Below are 21,248 nucleotides of genomic sequence, written 5' to 3' on the forward strand. Positions count from 1 at the left end.
TTAAAAATAAAAGCAAAAAACCACGACGTTTCGATCGCAGCACAAGTGGTCTTCAACAGGCGAAGAGAAGAATACCGCTTGTGTTGCGATTGAAACGTCGTGTTTTTTTTTTCCTTTTATTTTTTATTGTAATTTATTTTTTACTTTTATTTTATTTTATTTTTATTATCTATCTACGTGACTTTATCGAAAGAACCAAGAATATGAATTCCTGCAGTCACGAAAGTTTTAAGTCTCATTTAAGCCTTTTCAATTCAAGACGTGCCTCAAAATTTATATTTTTTTCCATCCCTAGATTAAACACTACATTGGAAAATTGTTCTTTACATCTCACACACAGTAACAATATTGCTCTCTTGAATATCAGAACTGTCTCTTGTCTGTTTTAAATGGTCCTTGTATCTTTTAATGCTTGTTTTAATGGACAATTGCACTAATTTCAACGAAATTTGTGGAATTTTGCTTAAATAACACTTTATAAACGACTGCTGCTGTTAATGAACGTTCCATATAAATTTACTTTTTTTCTAGAATGTTTTTAACATTAACAACACAAGGTGTCAAACTTTTCTTCTTTTCCCCAACACTTAAATTTATTCCAATTGCGCTTTGGCCATCATGTCACGCTACATTAGTTTGTGGAGGTCTTTGCTCGCGATTTATTTAAACGGTGTTGGGGGTAGTCTCTGGAACCGGTGTTAAGACGCAAAAAGCAAAAACCCACCCACATGTAGCCGTATGGTTCGATTGGGACGAGTGCTGTTGGTGAGGACCAACTGAGGTTAGAATGATGCACCTGGAGTGGGGGTGGAGTGGGGGCATGGGGAGTGGGGTAAGCGTAGCCAGCACCATACCTGGCCACCTCTATTCCCCCCCCACCCCCCCCAGTGCTGATGTTGACATACCACACTGCGCACCCATTTAAGGCTGACGTGACCGTGGCGAGACCCAAAAACAAGTTCAGATACCGCTTGCCGATGATGTTATCCGTGGCCGGTAATGGAACTCGGGTCGCTGAGTTCGCAGCACCGGTAGGTTGACCACTGCGCCACACAGGCGCACGCACACACAATGACAGAGAAACACTTGTGGGGGCAAGTGTTGTTCGCGAGCGCCCACGAAAACCCACCACACGAGGGGGTGGGTGGCCAATGCCGCGCCCTGCCGCCTTTGTCTCCCTAGTGACGATGTTCAAACACCGCACCAGGTACTCATTTGCGGCCGAGTCGACCTTGGGGAGGTTCGGGATAGGTTCACTTTTTAGCCACTGTTATTGGTCACATGACGCAGGAATGGAACTTGGTTTTGTGGGTTCGAAGCACTAGCACGCTAACCGCTGCACTCCCGCTCCGCACACGCATGCGCAAAAAAAAGACAGATCCCCCTTATGGCCTTAACAGACTGTAGGGGCAAGTGCTGTTAGCGAGCACCTATGAAGGCCGGAACGGTACACGAGGGGGTGAGCGGCCAGCACCACGCCCGACCGCCTTTGTCTCCCCAGTGGCAATGTTTACACACTGCACCAGGTACTCATTTGAGGCTCAGTCGACCTAGGGGAGGGTTCATAGCGCAGCGTGCTAACCGCTGCACTGCCGCTCCACGCACGCACGCACACACACACATTCACTGCTGTAAACTGCTTCTGTGGATTTTTATTGCAAAGATAATATTGCTGATCGGGTTCAGGGAGGCCTCCTTTATTTCCTCAATGACGTGGATCTGCAGAGCCACATAACAGTGGCTTTTCAGAATGTTCCCATCTGCGTGCTAAGCTGTTTAAGCCCAGGAAAAGATTACTGTCTGTCAGGATGAACAAGAAGGATAGGAAACTATTTCTGTCGTGGGATTTTTCTCCCCTATTAAAATTCAACAGCGCAGGGTTTTTATTCATAGGTCTCACAAAATTGCACAGTTTTGACCACTTGCTTGTCACTCGTGAGGCATTAAATACAACAGTCTTCGGTGAGAGCAGACAACAAAGCAGAGGCAACAGGTAGTGGAATCCATGAACACTGGCTTATGGTTTTGGTGTATATATTATTACATTATTTGATCATATATTACGTAAACTGATGTATATTTATTTTGTGGTTGGGGTTGTGCAGTGGTCCAGAGCACATGGCTCGCAAACGGAAGGTTGAGAGTTCAAATCCCAATTAAGGGTAGACGCAGCCCTTGTACCGTTCGATAAAATAAGTGGCACTTTGTGGAAGTAGTCAACAGTGGTTCATTCTCACCTCCCTGCCATAGGAATGTGGAATTTCCATTGTTGATGGAGTGTTGTAAACAGATGAGGACTGCCCCGCGCTCGTGTGAGCTGGAAGCCACGAGCGTTTATTTGGTGCACAAGCCAATTTTATTTTATCTTACGGTGGTTTGATTCAGTTGTGTTCTCTGACTTGCCGATATGGCATATATTCTTTGAAAGTATGCTGCCTTTAAAGTACTCCTTTTTTACACAGCACAGACGTGTGCTTTGTTTTACAAATCCTTTAACCAAACTCCCTATGAGCGACATCGTTCCACCTATGCTCGTGCGTTCTCCTCGTGCACAGCGGCGCTGGGGTTTGGCGGAAGGGAGTGACGATCGGTGCACTAACTCTGTTCCGCGTTACACCCTGCGCTCTCCCCCCCACAAACAGGACCCCGAGCTACAACTACGGGCCCAACCACGACAAGCACTGGTTCGTGAGCCACACGGGGCGGATGCTGCCCATCCACATGGAGTTCACCAATGTCCTCCAGCGCAAGCGGCTGCAGACGCTGCTGTCTGTCGACGACTCCGTGCAGAGGGTATGCCACGGCCTCCTCCCCTGCGTTCGGCGGCGGCGGTGGTGGCGGTGGTGGTGGTGGAAGTGGTGTGGTGCTATTGTGTGTCTGAAGTTGTTGGGGCAGTGGTGATGCCAGGCAGAAGCAAACTCAGAGCAGGCTTAGGGTCCCATGTAGCTAAAATACGACGACTCCGTGCAGAGGGTATGCCACGGCCTCCTCCCCTGCGTTCGGCGGCGGCGGTGGTGGCGGTGGCGGTGGCGGTGGTGGCAGTGGTGTGGTGCTATTGTGTGTCTGAAGTTGTTGGGGCAGTGGTGATGCCAGGCAGAAGCAAACTCAGAGCAGGCTTAGGGTCCCAGGTAGCTAAAATACATTTAAAGTTAATTTAAAGGCATGTCTTTTTTTATTCATATATTTGGCTTCAGAATTAAATGTTTTTTGAGCTTTTTGTGCAAAAATAACGTCGTGTTTGAAGATTATGTTAATGAAGATGACAATAAGAATGATGGTGAACGACTGAAGTCCAGTTAGCCGTGACAATCGGTGCTTTTAATAGCAGGCTAAAAACATTTCTCGTTTCTTCTGTTGAGTTAAAATTTTCTTCGTGCCATGCACGCTTCTGTTTCAGCTTTTTGCTGAATATGGCGTGTTACAAATCTTGAATTTATTGACGGTGATGATGATGATTATGACGATGACAATAATGATAATTAACAAGGACCCCCGTGACTGCCTAGTAATTAGCACACAGCACACCAGGAGTGGCGGACACGATGTGCCTGTAGATTTGGAGTTTGTATGTTCTCCCCGTGGTCACGTGGATTTTTTCTCCGGGTCCACCGTTTTTTCCCACCACGTTGAGAATCAACATCACGCGTTTAGGGTATTTGGCTACTGCTATAAAACTCCACGTGATAAACCACCTGATTGAGCTATCATTGGGGTGGCCAGGTCGCTCCTGAACAAGAGCAATACAGCTCAGTGGGCCTTACCTGGTAAAATAAAAAATAGTTCGTAGTTTAGTTTAAACAGTTTCCCTCTCCTGAATGACACAGTCACAGTGGATGGGGGAAGAGGAATAAAAGAGGGGGCGGGGGGGAAATGACACAAGTAACAAAGTCACAATCACAAGAAATATCCTCTCAATGCTCTCAGGAACCCAAGCTCCGCCAGGAGTCGACTTTCACGACAACTCCCTTAAGTTTAGTTTCCCACTCGATCTGCCGACGAGTTAACAAACGGGACAGCGCACGCCCCCCCCCCTTCCCCCATCTCAAACTCGCGTGAAAACTCGTCCCCCTGCCGGATGCCCCACGCCCAGATCTTCACCATGCTGGAGGAGACGGGAGAGCTGGACAACACGTACATTATCTACACAGCCGACCACGGCTACCACCTTGGGCAGTTTGGCCTCGTCAAGGGGAAGTCTCTCCCCTACGAGTTCGACATCCGCGTGCCTTTCTACGTGCGGGGGCCCGACGTGCAGCCTGGAGTCAGGTGAGCCGGTTGTTCTCACCCCAAAATGAACAACAGAGCCGCGGTCCGTCGGCATTGTGCTTTGTACTCTGGGCCATGTCCTTTCTCGAGGACGTCGGCGATCGTGGCCTTCCATTGAACTCTGTCCACGATATGAGTCAGGGATGAACATCAATACTTCTAGTTCTGGCCACGTCTCGATTGGCAAATACAGCAGTGGTTTACCACGGCCGTCAGCCGGTTTTATGTCGGGTTTATTCGCGTAGCCTTTGGTTCACAACCTAGCCCGCAAGGCTGCGGGTGGGAGACCATTCAGATGTTGCCATTATCACCGCTCTAGCCACTGTTGCCATCGTAAATGCCATTCTCATGGTCACCGTCGTGATCGTCATCATCACCATAGTCAGCCATGTTCACTCTACTGCTGGATTAAGGCCTTCCCAAGCCACTACCATCTCACACCTCCGATTAGCACGGTTGGCTACGTACGGTGCGAAAGAAGTTCAACATACATAGATGCATCACTCGCACACCTGCAATGTAATAATTTCTTTGCTCCATCTCCTCCTGTGGATGTCCTCTCGGACGCGTTACATCCCTCTGCTGCCGCTCGGTCGCTGTTCTTGATCGATGGCCATCGTCACCTCTCGCGGCATGTCCTGACCAAACCCACTTACGTTTCGGAATATTTTCAATGATGTCTTGAACCTGCATGTGCTCTGCAATCCACGTGTTAAACTTTCTGTCCATCAATGTCATTTCAAGGATGCTTCTCTGTACACTTTTCATGATCCATATTATAGCAGAAAACGTACAACGATCAAGATACAAGTATATAATTGTCATTCTCATAGTCATCGCTGCTATCATCAACATCAACTCACTATATTGGCAATGAGGTGTCTCTATGAGACTGCAGTGGGTAGTTTTTTTTCTGACAGGCAAAGTGTATAGATGCTAATGCTCTCCCCGTGGTCGCGTGCGCATTCGAGATTTCTGAACAAGACGCCCGCTCGGCGAAGGACGCTTGCGGCGCGCAGCTTATTTAAACAGGCTCGGGTAAGAACAAAAATAATAATAACTAAAGTTCCCTAAACACAGGCGGAAGACAAAGTCAGAATAAGCTCATTTGAGCGTCACCAGCGGTGAGGTCGACCGCTCCGTTTCCATGACTCACTGCCCTGCGTCATCCCTACGTGGCTCTCATGTCTTTCACGATCGCTCGCGGAACCATGCGACTCGGCCCACTCTGTTGATGCTGCACCTGGGCCCCTGGTTTTTCTGGCTTTTCCCAGAGCAGGCCGGGGGCCTGGGACTTCCCTCGACGCTGCCCGTCGCGATTGTCCACAGCCCTGTCGTGCGGCGTACAAAAAACCCTCTTTGCGTGTGCTGCGCCGGTCGCTCGCGTCGTTTGGCCAATCGCAGGATCCCCCAGATCGTGCTCAACATCGACCTGGCGCCCACAATGCTGGACATCGCCGGCCTGGACGTCCCAGCCGACATGGACGGGAAGTCGGTGCTCAAGCTGCTGCTGCCCGATCGGCCGACGAACCGGTGGGTGAGCGAGCGGCCGTGACCGGACGCGGCTCGTTGTCAGCGATTCATCGCTTCCCCCCCCGCGTTTTGGCGTTTTTGCCATGTGATCCACGTGCGTTGGCGTCTGCCGTCCTGAAATGAAACCAAGCCGCTGACGAGAAATCGTAATCAAAAGCGGTCAACCAACACACGCTGAGCAGCAGCCATCTGACTGCACACAGAAAATTAAGCGATAATGCAGGATTACTGATATCTTGGAAGCTGCCACGGTGTAAGGGTCAGCGCGCAATCTCGAGGTCGCCAGTTCGATTCGGTGTCCCGTTGCGGGAGTTGAATGGCGGTGCAGGTTTTTTTTGGATTTCCCCGCTCGCCTCTGTACCAACCGGGTGGCACAAATGGTGAGCCACCGGCTCGGCGTGGAAGAAGAAACCAAAATATTCTCAAGAGGTCCCCCTAATTAGTTTCTCGCACATTGGCACTAGCAGACAATTACAAAGCTAGGCCACTACCTTCAACCGACACCTGCCTTTGGCGTTCTCATTACACCGGTAGCCTGACAGCTCCTTGCGACGCCGCTTGTGGTTCATTGCAGCGCCGCACCGCAAGCCGCATGCGCGCGACTTGCAGGGTCCCCCACAATACGTAGGCCACGCCGCTCGCAACGAAAATATGGCGTTCACTGTGTCGCGCCCTGCGCACCCCCCCCCCACCCTGATCGTGGACGAGAGTGCTTCGGGGGAGGGGAGGGGGAAGTGCACGTGCTTCGAATCCCAGTTGGTGACTCCTCAAAGCTCTTTCTTTGATCCTCTGTTCCAATTTAATTGTTCACAGTCCACGCGAGAGGCTTGTGTACCGTACGTATGTTGAATTTCTTTCGCACCGTACGTAGCCAACCGTGCTAATCGGAGGTCATTCCACACAGGTTCCACCCGAGCCTGAGGAAGATGAAGTCGTGGAGGGACTCGTTCCTCATCGAGAGAGGGTACGAGCGCGTGCGCCACCACCTCAGTGTTGTTCTTGTTGTTTTTTGTTTAATGTGACCTGCAGGGTACTTCATAGCTGTGTCTGGGAAATATTATGCCGTCCATTCGAAGACACTTTATATTATTTCACGAAAACTTCAAAACACACGTTCGTGCCTTTTCAGTATTTTTTTTTCAAGGGAGTCTATGGGCTACGTATTGCTCTGCTATGTCATGCATCTGTCCATCGATCTGTCCAGCCACCTGAAAAATACTTTATATGATCTCATGAAAAGTGCAAAGCCCCTAAGCCGTTTGCTATGAAACTTACACACAGATTCATTAATTTTCATGCCCAGATTGCCCATTAAACATTTCTTTAAAACATGTGCACTTTCCATGGGTTTCCCAGAGCACTTGGCATGCGAGAATTTAAACGCGTGCGTGTGCCTGTTAGGTCTTGCGCCTAATGGCATGGAAGCTCCTTTAGTGCATTCACTTCTGCAGCATTTTTTTTTATTGTGGACTAAAAGGGGCTTTCACTGTCGAATATCCTCTTTGGAGTATGGCAAATATGATCCTACCCTTCTTTGAAAGTATGTTTGAAATGTCCGTGTGTGTGTGTGATTGTGTGGGGAGCGGTGGTGCAGCGGTGAGCGCACTGCGCTACAAACCCAGTGACCCAAGTTTGATTTCCGCTGACGGTCAACACCAGTGATGATTATATCTGAACTGGTCTTGGGCCTCCCCTAGGTCGACCCAGTTTCAAATGAGTACCTGGTGTGTAAGCAGGGAAACAAAGCGGTTCATAGCGCAGCACACCAACCGCTACACGACTGTGTCGACACACACACACACATCCCTGCGAGCGCCGGACCCACGCGTGTGTTCACGCGCGTGCCTCTTTGACGGAACGCTGCGTGCGCATCGGGCCTGTAGGAAGATGTTCCGTGTGAAGGATGCCAGTGGCTCTGCACACACCAACCTGCTGCCCAAGTACGAGCGCATGCGGGAGATCTGCCAGCGCGCTGAGTACCAGACGCCCTGCCAACAGCCCGCACAGGCAAGTGGCCAGCGTTCCACCTCTCTTTCTTTCACACACACAAAGATCCCCACCCCCGTATAGCCTCAACATACTTTTTGGACAAGTGCTGTTTGCGAGTAGCACTTATGAAGGCCGGCACGGCACACGAGGGGGTGGTTGGCCAGCACCACGCCTCCGCCGTCTTTGTTTCCCCAGTGCTTATAATAATAATCACTTATATTTGTAAGGCGCATTTCATACGTAGATCCCAATATGCCTTGTATGGGAAGCAGCTAATAAACAGAATCAGGGTAAATCGCCAGAACTCGGGGATAAAAACCAATTGGTGTCTTAAGATGGACTCGCATATCTGGTACAATCGTCACTGGTATTGGCCGCCGGGTTTGTATTCGCAGCGGGTTAACCTTTACCCTACGCCTCACTCTCTCACTCTCACGCACACGCACATGACTTTTCCCATCCTTGCCCCTCCCTCGCCGCACCAGCCAAGGCCCCCTTCAAGTTCTTTACTGCTCGGTTATCATTCTCTAACCAGTGGCAGGGATTTTAGTCGTCAATCAAAATCTGTGAGTAGCAGCGGAGGTGTGAGTGCTCAAGAGCAGTACAAAGTCAGTGTATTGCAGGTCAAGTTAAAGCACGTAGGGGCTTCACCTCCCGAGCAAGGAGTTTATAAATCAAATCAAAAGCTAATTCATATTATCCTGGGCTTTTTGTGTGTGCAGTCACCGGTGATTAGTGTCAGACGATTTAATCACCGCACTTGAAAATATAGAAAAAATGCAGGCGGTAAAAACCGAAGATTCGAACCCAGAATCGCAGCGGTGCCCGCTCAGCGGCCCTGTGTTTATTAACCCCACGAGCCACCGGGTGACCCCCGTGTCTGTCACCCCCACATCTGTCTCACAGTCTCAATGCCTCCACCTCCGCCCGGTGCCCCCCCCCCCACACCCTAGAAGTGGCAGTGCGTGGAAGACAGCCTGGGCAAGCTGCGTCTCAACAAGTGCAAGAGCTCGCTGCCGCACGGGAGCGTGCGTCGCGCCGCGGGCGGCGGGCGGAGCGCCCTGCGGGGCAGGGGCCGCTTCGCGCAGCGAGGGGGCGGCCGCAAGAACGACGACGACGACGATGACGTCGAGGCGGAGGGGGAGGGTGAGGAGCGGGAGGATGGAAGCGAGTGCGTGTGCCCCGACAACACGGGGGGAGCCCTGATCCCGCGGCTCAGCAAGGCCGAGCGGAGGAGCCAGCGCAAGTTCCTCAAGACTCACCTCACCCAGAGTAAGGGCCGGGGCGGGGCAGTCTCATGAAATGGTCCCGTTACTAAACGGGTGTGGTACGACAAAGAGAAAATGTTACGATATGAGATCTGTTTTTGTCCGGCGTTCGTTCTTGCCGTGGCTGTCGCCCCGTGTGTACACGGAGGACAGCCGCCACTGGTTTTCGATATTGTACCAGGATTCTTGGACAAGGTGATAAGAGTTCCAAAAGGGGGGGGGGGGGTGGGCAAAGCCTTCGGCAGGTAAGGCTCTGCCCCGACAGGGCTGTCTACCGCCGTTCTGTCTTTTATCTTCTGCTGCTGCTGCTGCTGTCATTTCACCGACTTGGTCAGAATCCGTGCAATTTTTTTTCCACTTCTCCTTCTTCTGTCGCAGAAGCAGAGCAACAACTACAATTTCACGTTCAGGAGGCCAATCCAGATAACCGCACTTCGCCGGCGAGGGTCCCTCAATGCTCAGTTGGAGGATCCTTGTGCCGGGGCCTATCTTTGCACGTCGTTGTTTGGCCCTGAAGAGCTCGTCTTTTCTTTTGTTGTTGTTGTTCTGGAGACCAGGAGATCGATGATCGATGTTCACTTGCCACGCTGATGGAAATTCGTCGGATTCTCACTTAACAGAGTGGGCTGCACCACAGGCTTCCGTCTTCCACTCCAATGCCGCAGTCACACGTGGATGGCACGCACAGAACCCCTTTGGACATTCATTAATGCACGGTGCACCTTCTGTGAGCCTTGCCATCGGGAGATATAAATTTAAAATAATAGGCTCTTTACGTGGAGGCTCTTGTACAAAACCACGTGAAGGCGCTCACTACGATAAAAACAGTACTGTTTTTAATGTCTCTCCCCACCGATTCTTTTCATCGTGGAATGTTTCTCCAAAGCATCCGCATTTGTTGAATCTCCCGTTGCGTTTGTCGAGCTGTCTCTCTCATCCTTCTTTCTTCCTGTGTACACGTCTTGCTTTACTTTTGTGTGTTCTTTTCAAATTGTGCACATTTATATCCTGCAACACACACATGAACACGCCACCTTACCCAAACGCTAATAGCCCCTTCCTCCACTGTGCGTCCATGTACAGGGGGTGACAGAGACAATGTGCGGAAAAACACCGGAACTTTTTACTCGAATGAATCAACGCCAACGTGACCGGCATAGGCACGGAAGGGGGTGATAGAGCGAGTCAACTCTCAACCGGGATTTGAGCTCGTTAGCTTTACAATTGCCCGATGTCTGCTCTCACCGCTGAGCTGCCTGGCTCCCGGTTGCCTTGGCTGAGCGAGATCGCGAATACGGAGCGTGCATTGTCGCGGCCGCAGTGGGCACCACGGGGCTCCCAGGGGTCGTGCACATCTGCCACTCAGCACCAGGGCCAATTGCAATCAGGCAGGCAGGCCGGCTGCAGCGTTTCCTCCGACGTTACATTTTTGGAACCTGACGGAACGCGCTGGCGAGCAATCGATTTGGTGAATGCGCATAGTTTACGTGGCCGCGTAATTTCGACCAGTGAGTGATTCAGTATGGAAAAATAAAATTGCTCATTTGTGTCGCTCGGATTTTATATTTCCGTTCGTGGTACATATTTAGTTGTTTGAAGGTGGGTTGTGATTTTTCTTTTACTCAAAGACAAAAATCCCAGAGTAATTATGTTTAGTATGGTATTATCCCTGTACTGCAGAAAGCCATTTTTGGCTTGTGGATATTGCACGAGTATATCAAGTGTGGGGCCTAATTACTTGCTGTTGCTGGGCAGTGCTTGATGATGATGTTTTGTGATGGCAAACATCCATCAGTGTCTCCTCAGCTTACGTAAACTCATCTCGATGCCCGAAAGAGCAATGTGGAGCACTCATCTCCATAGGCTACCCTGAGCTCGTGGTAATTCTAAATTCCAAAAATGTTGACTGGCATTTGTCAGCAACAGAAAGGAACTGATTTCCACATTTTCATATTTTTTTGCATAGGAGAATCATTCATTGGTGGAACATTTTAAAATATATATATACAGGGTGCTTAAAATGTTTTAACACTTCTATGGGACGATCGTTTTTAATGCAAAAAGAACTGGTAATACACTATAACATGATAACAAATTAATGTTAATTGTTTCCACTTGTTCGCCATCATTGTCAACGTGTGCCTGGAATCTTCTCCAGGTGGTCTCCAGAGCCCGGAGGCACATTTCTTGTGGTATTGTTGCAAATTCTCCTAAGTGTTAAAATTTTTTGAAGCACCTTGTATATTAATAGTGTCTATACTCTAAAATAGTCGCAAAATAAGTATTCTTTTCAAGCGAGGTCTGGGTGTCAATAGTTACAGTAAACAACAAAAGCTCGTGAGATGGACTAGGTGCTGTGACTGATTGATATATCATCATCCGTACTTCATATTCCGACTGCGCCTCCTATGCAGCTAATCTCAATACGACCTGTGGCAGGGCACCCCCAGTGGCAGCTGTCCCTATGAGGCACAAGATGAATCCAACCCCAGCCAGCGAGTCCCCATTAATATACGGTGGCGAGATGTTAACTACCTCGCCTGATATACAGGAGGTCGTGGGTTCGATCCCAACCCTGATGCCTGCTGTATATTTGAAGTATGCATGTCTCTCTCCCCGTGGTCACGTGGATTTTTCTCAGGGTCCTCTGGTTTTTGCCTCCACATTTAGAAACACGCATTTAGAGTAGCTGGCTGTTAGAAATGTCAATGTGGTAAACCACTTCGTGGAGCTATCAATTGTTTCCAGGTCGCTTATGAAAAAGAGCTACATAGTTCAGTGAGCCTTACCTGGTAAACTAAAAATTGTTAATAGTTTAGTTATATTTTTATATATTTAGTGGGGGGGAGGGGGTGTGTGGGGGACATTGTTGCTACGTGGCTTCCCAATGAAGCAATTCGCGAATTGATTGATGAAATTTGACAAACTGGTAACGGTATTCTTCGCTGGCTGCGTGTGCCCAGAGTACAAGCCTCGCTTCCTGCGACCCCGAGCCGTCGAGCTCTCGGAGGAGGACCAAGAACGAGAAGAGGAAGAAGAAGGAGAAGGAGGAGTAGAAGGTGGAGACACCTCGGAGGAGGAGCTAGAGAATCCGGGAGATCCTCCGAATGGACCGGTTGACCTCGATGCCGGACAGCAGGAAGAGTCTGGCGCCCACGAGGCCGCCAGGCGGCTCTCCCGGCGGCACGCGGCACCGGGCAGGGGCGGCGGTGGCTGGCCGCAGGGCCGGGCGACGCGCGTCAAGGCCACCAAGAAGAAGGGTCTGCTGAGCCGCAAGAAGACCATCGCGCTGTCTCCGTCGCACAAGGTCACGCGCAGGTAGCCCGACGCCGCCGCTGTCGCTCGGGAAGTTTGTGCACGAGCGTCGTCGTCGTCGCTTTGTTGTTGTTGTTGTTTTCGTCGGCCTGTAACTTCTCACTGCTGGGAAAAGCTGCCCACCTATATTATTCCAAAATGGACATCTGTGAAAAAGATCTTCATAGCTCATCGGATTCCTCCAGTATGAATAAATGTCTTATTTTTGAGCATGGGGTGGTGATAATAGTGGTGGGTGGTGGTGGTGTTATCCGTGAAGGAGCGTGCGGCGGTGCTCATCTTTGTTTGTGGCCCTGGTGCGTATTCCACATTGCTATGGCGGGAGCCAGACACTCCATAAAACAACCGATGTCACATGGAGCGTTTGTATTGTATGTAGCTTTTTATGACCATTGAGGTGGTGCTTCCGGGTTATAACAACAATGTCCTTTATACAGGGAAAACTCAAGCGGATCTTATTTGATAGGTGGTGGCCGATTCATTTCACGTTCGTTTAATGTAAATACACTCAAAGTGTCTCTTAGACTACGCAAACCTGGGGAGGATGGTGGTGCTCATTTATATTGGAGGGACTGAACTGGGAGTGAAAATTCCACATTCAAATGCTGGGAGCCAGTCTTTCATCAGGCTTTCACCGCTTATTTTGTATGCCCTCGTGGGTCAGCAACTGAATAGCTGGACTACCGTATATCGGCACTTACCATCATGTATATTAAACTTCTTTCGCGCTCTACGTAGACAGTCGTGCTAATCAGAGGTGCGGGGGGAAGGACAGCAAACTAAACACAAAAAGCAATTCTGAAGAAATTGGTTTTCAATCTAATGCATCACTCCAGTGGCTTCCTAGTATCGGAAGGAAGAAAGAGCAGAAGTGCATCTGAAAGCGCTGTACGATGTGGTGTGACCCGTCTTTGCTCGATGGCTAGCCAAGAACCGCTGCTGCGAGGATGACCTTGACGAGATCAGCAAGTTGTAGTCATGAATACTGCAATGGGGAAGGCTGGTTGTGATGACCCTGTCAAAGGGAATGATGCTTGCAGCCAGTGCTGGTTGTGGCCCATTGGGGGTCCCTAAGTACAACATATTTTTGTGCCACCCCCACCCCCTCCTTTTGATTTAACGAATTCCTCGTTAGATGACAGAAGAGACGTAGGCAAGCGATAGAGATGTAGTGGGACGTGAGAAATGTGGACGAAAGATCGAGGTGTAGTGAAATGGGATGGTGAGAGTTACAGATGAGATGTAAATGTAGTGAAATGAGAGCTATGTAGACAAGACACAGAGATGCAGTGAGAGGAGACATTAATTAGCCTGATTAAGAAACTTTTTACGTCGTGTTTATTGGGATTTGAATTCACGATGATGTTTGGTGCATCCATATTTTCGTCGGCTGCTTGAACTGCTTGGGATCCTGAGCTTTTTCCTCGTTGGCTCATGCCTCGCACCGCCACTCCTTGCAGCCTGGCCTCGCTGCGAGAGGCTTCTCACGTAAGGTGACAGATCTCCTCTCGCCGTGAATAAATTTCCTCTGGTGCTCGCGCGCGTGCCGTTTGATGTGAAGCCACCAGAGCGGATACCGCTCGCGCTGCACGCATAAATGAAGAGAAGAAAAAACAACGCACGAATGAGCGGAGGAATGGGTGAAAGAATTAACTTTAAATAAACAAAGCAGTGTGTGGGCCTCATTCCGCTGGCCCGCGTCGATGCACACGTGCAAAAGAAATGGGCGGAAGCGCTAGGCGTTCACCAAATGCATCGGTTTCTCAAGCGCGAGGCCGTTCGCTAACTTTTGATATGTGCCGATGTAAAGGTTTCAATCATCGCAAATTTCACGCCATGTCGTTTTACATTCTCAATCCCACGTATCCAAAAGGCGTATTTATTTCCTCACTTCAAATTCACCTTCAACAATTGCCCTGGACATGTGTGTACTATATGCTGCTTTGTTCTTGAACCTTTACAAAATGTGGTACGATTTTAATGGGGGCAGCTCCCACGGATTTCTTTCTTGCCCAAGTCCTGCCTGCGAGCCTCTTATTCCATGTGTTGATGCCGCCCGTGCAGGTGTTATATTTTCTCCAACAACACGGTGGGCTGCGATAACGTGGTCTACTCTTCCATCAAGGCGTGGAAGCATCACAAGGGCATAGTGGAGCATCAGGTAAGGCAATTGCAGACGACAGAACAAGGCAAAGGCAAAGATCACCCATGTAGCCTTAACAGACTGCTGGGGCAAGTGCTGTTAGCGAGCACCTACGAAGGCCGGCACGGCGCACGAAGGGAGTGGGGTGGCCAGTGCCACGCCCGTCCGCTTTTGTCTCCCAAATGGCAATGTTTGCACACTGCATCAGGGACTCATTTGAGGCTGAGTGGACATAGGGGAGGCCCTGGATAGATTCAGATAATCTTCACTGTTAATGGATGTGAGCAGGAATCGAACTCGGGTCGCAGGGTTCGTTGGGCAGAGCGCTAAACCTCTACCCCACCGCTCCCTGGACACACGCACACATACAGCGCAGTGCAACACCGGCCAGAGGCAAACACGCACGTGCACACACATACAGATAGAGAGCCTCGTAAATATTTGCGTGCAGCGTTATAGGCTGCTGGAGCGAGCGATGTTAGCAAGCGCAGATTAAGGCACGTGACAGGATAGAGGATAGGTGAGCACTACACACATTTTAACACGTAGGCTTTCGCGATCAATATTATTCATAATAAACGTTTTTGGGTTAGATCGCGTTATTTATAAATGTGTCGTAACCCTCCACCACCCGACACGTTGACAAAAGACAAATAGTTCACTACTTTAGCCCACCGGTGTGTTGAAGAGTGAATCCACAACATTTTACAATTCGCCATTGCTGATATGTCACCAAACTGCCACGTGAGTTAATGTACAAATCCTAGGTGGAGTTGACTCGGAGAATGCGCACGTGTACATTTGCACATATATACGTGCACCCGCATTCCTGCAAGGCACACAGATACACCTAAGCATGCAGCCACATTAATAGAGATTCGTGCATGTGTAACCTGCACACATTACACACTCTGTGCGTGTCCCTAACAAAGATAATCATGTTGGACACGAAGGCTTTCGCCTGATGAAGCTGGTTGTCATCGCCAGCGACGCGTCGTTTACTTTTCAACACACCGGTGTGCCGAGGTAGTAACTAATTGGCACGTTCTGTTTACGTGACAAACTTTACTAATTGGCTCGGGTGGTGGTGGGTTTTACGACACATTTGTATTTACACGATCTAACCCCCCAAACAAAACTCCATTAAAGTTAATCATGACTCACTGATTAGCTGATGTAAATATATACTGTGGTTTAAACCTACATAATTCCAAACACCGAAATTTGTAATATTTTGCCCACTAAAATTATAGACTGAAGGCTTATTACAATCAGTCTAAAGTTCTATATTGGTTTAAGTCTTGTGCTAAACACTTACAAATGTATGATGCTTTCCAATTGGTGAAATTAAGTAATTTACCTCCTGGGCAATGCTGCTGCTGCTGGATAAAGATCTCCCCACAGCATGTCGATCATTGGGGCTGTTCGACCATACTTCACCATTTAACACGTAGGCTTTCGCGACCAATATTGTTCATAATCAACGATTTTTGGGTTTAGATCGCGTTATTTATAAATGTGTCGTAACCCTCCACCACCCGACACGGCCAATCAGTAAAAAAGTGTCACGTTGACAAAAGACAAATAGTTCACTGCTTTAGCCCACCGGTGTGTTGAAGCGTGAAACCACAACATTTACAATTCGCCAGAATTCTGGCGAATTGCCCGATGATGCTGGATGCAATTACCAGCGAAACGTCGTACTCAAACTGTAAATGTTGTGGTTTCACGCTTCAACACACCGGTGGGCTAAAGCAGTGAACTATTTGTCTTTTGTCAACGTGACACTTTTTTACTGATTGGCCGTGTCGGGTGGTGGAGGGTTACGACACATTTATAAATAACGCGATCTAAACCCAAAAATCGTTGATTATGAACAATACTTCACCATGCTGGTCAGTGCAGATTGGTGAAGGAAGAGGAGCAGAAACGGATTCATTTATCACTCACTAATTACACTGGTCAACAAAAAAAAAACATGTTTTTCTGGCCTGGACTTTTGCAGCTGTTTTAGACTAATTTCAGGGTGCTGATTCCAAATCTGATCTCAGATTTGCTCTATCACATCTCATTTTATGCTATCGGCATACCCCATTTTCATTGATTTTACCCGAAATTAACTCTGTCACTTATGATTGCAAGTTGTTGCGAGTCAGTGACTGCTTTAGTGTTAAAATATGGTGCTGTATTTTAGGATAGTGTGTTTATAATATCATTTATGTAGATATCCACATTTATTTAATATTTTTCTTCTACAGTTTTTATTGAAAATGCAATATTTGATATCTCAAAAACCTGATGTGATAGACAAAAACTGATGCCAGATTTGGAATCGGCACCCCAAAATTACCTTACAACCGTTGGAATACCTTATGCCAGAAAAAGTGTGGTGACCAGGGTTATGTTATAGGCATGACCCGGGAGACTATAACTCGGGTCACGGGGTGCACAAACCACTGCATTGCCACTCTCATCTCCGCCCAGTCACCAGTATGCATTGTGCGTCTATACATATGTAAGTGGATGAAGTTGAATGGTACTTCTGTGAACCCGGCCAGATTGAAGCTCTGCAGGACAAAATAAAGAACCTGAAGGAGGTGAAGGGACATCTGAAAACCAAGCGCCCTGAAAAATGTCACTGTGACAAAAAGAGGTTTGTGCTTCCGCTGCACGGCGAGGCGCTCGCGACGCCCCGATTGCAACGCCGAGTAAACTTAAACCGACAGAAAGTAAGATGATTGTCTGAAGATAAAAAAATAACCCTGCCTTTATCTACCAGCTGTATAATTGCATTATGTGATTGATGTCGTCGCGCATCAATTTGAGCTCAATTGCAAGATTTTGTCTGTCTCTACTTTTCAGTGCCCTACCCCCGCATTAAAACGTAAAAATTGCCCATTTACCGCCTAAGCCTTCCTCAGAGATTCAGAGGTTCGTTTATATTATTTTACTGATGAACAAAGGTTGTTTGCCCCGTAGTAATCTCACGCGCGTATCTGTTTGTGTTTTTTTTTCAGTTACTTTACAAAAGGCAAACTCTTTAACGCCAAAACGCACCTCAAAGTCGACACGGAACATCCTTTCAAGTGAGTGTGCTTGTGGGTGTGTGGCTCTCCATGGTATGTCACTCGGAGACTTTGGAAATCCAACATAATTGGGGATTCTTTTTGAAAGTCCTTTGCTCAAAAAAAAACCTTGCGCTTTTTTTTTCACGTGCGTGGCCTTTTTGAGCCAAGAAATGTGCATATTTTCCTCACTCGCATTGTGCAAAGGAATGCCCCACAGTCCCATCCTATTGTGCAAAATAAATTGTTGAAAATCGCCGGGATTTGAAATAATAGACGATGCGCGATATAAAGAATGGGGCTGCTCCTTTTGGGCTGTTGCTCAAGCGTTTGTTCCCTCCGTATCGCCCAATGGCACTCATTACTTTCAAACAGCTGTGATAATGTTACCCTTCACCAAAAAGCTGGAATTTCAAATAAATGATTGTGTTTTTCAACAAACGGATGTAGTCCCAGTCTGAGATCAGACTTATATTTATAAGACTGCATGCACATAATGGACTGTGTAGATGTGCAGAGAGCGGGTGGGCAGTGCACGACGTTTGGAGTGCCGTGCGGTAAGGGCTGGCTTGGGGTGAAGGGAGGCACACAGTTTCAGTCTCCGTACTCGTAGGCGTTACCGAACGGGAAGGGGGGGTTACAGCTGTCCGTGGCTCTGAGCCAAAGGTTTGAGAAATCTTCGCGCGTTACGAATTAAGAGCGCGATTTGATTAATTGCGCGAAAATAGCGGGTTACTTGAATGACAATCCTTTTGTGTGGAAGTGCTAAGTGCCCGTAAGCTTGTCAGCACATTTTGTCCGTCGGCTTGTATAAATACGATGCACGCGTTCACGAGAGCAGATTGGTGCATTCTTCCACTTGAAGCTTCCATCCGTCCGTTTCTTGTGAAAATACACAAATACGGGTTACATTAAACTATTTCGATAAATTTATAGATTTACAAACTCTACACTAAAATGCGTGTGCACGTGTGTGCTAACAGAACTTACCCCGACAGTCCGTATAGCCGCACGGCGAACTTGCCTTGACCGTTTTTGTATGGGGAGCGCTCGTATCGTGGATAGCGCAATGCACTACTATCCTAGCGACCCAAGTTTTGATTCCTGCTGATGGCCAACATCGATGACGAAACTATAATTATCACGTGTAATATCTCAACCGGCTCTGCCCCTCCCCTCGGTCGACCCGGAGTACCTGGTGCGGTGTGTAAACATCGGCACTGGGGAGACAAAGGCAGCCCTGCGTGGTGTTTACCACACACCCCCATCGTTGAAGGGGACAAGCGCCGTTTTGTTATATGGGGAACCTTTGTCATTTGTGTGTGTGTGTGCATGTGCGCAGGGGTCCTGAGCAGGAAGCCAAGCCCTGGCAGAGGCAGTACAACATGGAGAAGCGCAAGAAGAAGGAGAGGAAAATCCTGAAGCGGCTGAAAACGGGAGACAGCTGCAACTTCCCCGGGCTCACGTGCTTCACACAAGACAGCACGCACTGGCAGACCCCGCCGTACTGGACCCGTACGTCCTGCACCGCCGCAGCCACGCACACCCACGGCTTCGGCCGCGTGACCAGCCGCGCATTACCAAGCACCCAGCGCGACAGCCACTCAATAGGTGTTCATTCATTCGTTGGCTCACGCCGGTGGCTCTTGACCTGGGGCGCTCACGCACTCCCCCCGGGGGTGCGAGACACGGGCAGATTTTTTGTGAGAAGGTAAATCGTCGAAACAAAACTTAAGCACGGGCACTTGAGTACAACTACTTTATCTTCTTGGTTCTTTCGGTAAAGTCACGTAGAATGGAAATAATGAAATAATATATATAAAACATTAAATAATTCTCACGACCTTTCTGCCACAACGCAAGCAGCCGTCCTCAGGTGAAGAACAGGTCTGTCTTCTCGACAGGACTGTCTTCTCGACAGGTCTGTCTTCTCGACAGACCTGTTCTTCACCTGAGGACGGCTGCTTGCGTTGTGGCCGAAACGTCGTGAGAATTATTTTATCATGTTTTATTTTTTATTATTTTATTATTTCCAATCTACGTGACTTTACCGAAAGAACCAAGAAGATTAATCCCTGCAGTCACGAAAGCTTTAAATTGAAATACAACTACTTTAGTTTACCCCGAGCTCTCATACTCTGATAGTGCATTGTCCTTGAGTTGTGCGCCTTTTGGCGTCATCTGGTCCAACACCATGGAGACTAGGCTCTAAGGAAAGCAGTCTCGGGTGTGGACCAATCCATTTCCAGGACAGTGCATACATTATCAGAGTTGTGTTTTTTGTTTGCATTCTGACTGCAGGTATTGTGATCAATGCAAACATGACTCCTTGTTAAAAAGGTGTCAGTTTTGTTGCCAGATAAAAGGGTAAAAAAACAATTATAATACAACTACTTTGTTTAATCGAACCAATGTATTTATTAACAATATAACAAACAAACAAAAAATGACGATTGAGATCCAAAGGAGTGCAAGGCTGCAGTAAAGGTTAAGAACCACTGGCTTGTGCTGCCCCGATGTCGCTTATTCTTCTCTGCTGCCCCCTCCTCCCATAGACTGGAACTCTCTAACCCCGACTCCCGTAGCCATCTGTGCTATCGGCTCCCTGCCCTTGTTCAAGTGCCATGCTCACGACCTTCCCTTTTGTCGTCCTGCCTATGAGCGACTGCCCGCCGATTTCAAAACGAATGCGCGCACTTCTTCTGCTGCACTGCGTCTCTCTGAGATGCGGGTCCCATTCAAATGATTAATAAATAGTAAACCGTGGCTGTACTATGGATCTACTCATCGCTCCATAGTAATGTGGAATATTTGCCGCGGCTCAGATCTGTAAGGAGGAGATAAGTGCCTGCTGTAGTTTGGGCAGAAAACCTCATTCAATTAACCATCCATAATACAAGTTATTATGAGTTAGATCACGTAAATATATAAATGCGACGTTAATCCCACCACCACCCGACACAGCCAATTAGTGAGATTTGTCACGTAAACAGAACATGCCAATTAATTACTAGTACAACACACCGGTGTGTTGGAGAGCCGAGCCACAACATTTACAATCTGAGCACGACGTTTCGCCAGTAATTACAACTAGCTTCATCAGGCGACAGCCAGATTTGTGGAGAAGTCCTCCTTTTTCGTTGTTCTAACGGTCCCATCCGAGCACCGATGTGGAGGCCTAGAGGTGACGCTGACCTTAACCCCCTCCCCTTGTCTCCCCCCCCAACTCTCTTCCCATCCCCCGCCCCACCCTCCAGTCGGCTCCTTCTGCGCGTGCACCAGCGCCAGCAACAGCACCTACTGGTGCATGCGCACCATGAACGAGACGCACAACACGCTGTTCTGCGAGTTCGCCACCGGCGTCGTCGAGTATTACGACCTCAACGTTGACCGCTACCAGGTGAGCGTGGACTTTCCCCCCCCCCCCCGCACACGCGCACAGAGAGAAGGACCGCTCCATCTCACGAGGTGCAGCACCACTCATGCAGGGTCTCCACTCGAGGGAGCCCTCACGAGGGCATCTTGGCCTACTCTTCCTTGTGGTGAACATGCAAACATGCAAAACATCATCTGATAATGACGCTTTCGTGACTGCAGGAATCCCTACTCTTTGGCTCTTTCGGTAAAGTCACGTAGGTAGAAAATAAATTAAATCCGACGTGACTACGT

The 21,248-nt window shown here is 48.7% G+C and overlaps 1 protein-coding gene across 8 annotated transcripts in view; it reads left to right on the forward strand.

Annotated features, from left to right (window-relative positions):
• Positions 1 to 21,248, forward strand: part of LOC144717847 (extracellular sulfatase Sulf-1-like) — a 176,768-nt gene that overhangs the window by 144,226 nt on the left and 11,294 nt on the right. For all 8 annotated transcript variants that reach the window (XM_078593553.1, XM_078593551.1, XM_078593559.1 and 5 more), the window contains 12 exons: positions 2,643 to 2,793; positions 4,091 to 4,266; positions 5,671 to 5,799; positions 6,704 to 6,763; positions 7,683 to 7,806; positions 8,742 to 9,060; positions 12,020 to 12,374; positions 14,436 to 14,532; positions 17,073 to 17,167; positions 17,532 to 17,600; positions 18,922 to 19,094; positions 20,837 to 20,979. In XM_078593553.1, coding sequence (XP_078449679.1) covers positions 2,643 to 2,793; positions 4,091 to 4,266; positions 5,671 to 5,799; positions 6,704 to 6,763; positions 7,683 to 7,806; positions 8,742 to 9,060; positions 12,020 to 12,374; positions 14,436 to 14,532; positions 17,073 to 17,167; positions 17,532 to 17,600; positions 18,922 to 19,094; positions 20,837 to 20,979 — 1,891 coding nt within the window. The remainder of the gene's footprint in view (positions 1 to 2,642; positions 2,794 to 4,090; positions 4,267 to 5,670; positions 5,800 to 6,703; positions 6,764 to 7,682; positions 7,807 to 8,741; positions 9,061 to 12,019; positions 12,375 to 14,435; positions 14,533 to 17,072; positions 17,168 to 17,531; positions 17,601 to 18,921; positions 19,095 to 20,836; positions 20,980 to 21,248) is intronic.

This window comes from Lampetra planeri, chromosome 4 (genome assembly GCF_965212315.1).
Source record: "Lampetra planeri chromosome 4, kcLamPlan1.2.h2, whole genome shotgun sequence".
Classification (NCBI taxonomy): domain Eukaryota; kingdom Metazoa; phylum Chordata; class Hyperoartia; order Petromyzontiformes; family Petromyzontidae; genus Lampetra; species Lampetra planeri.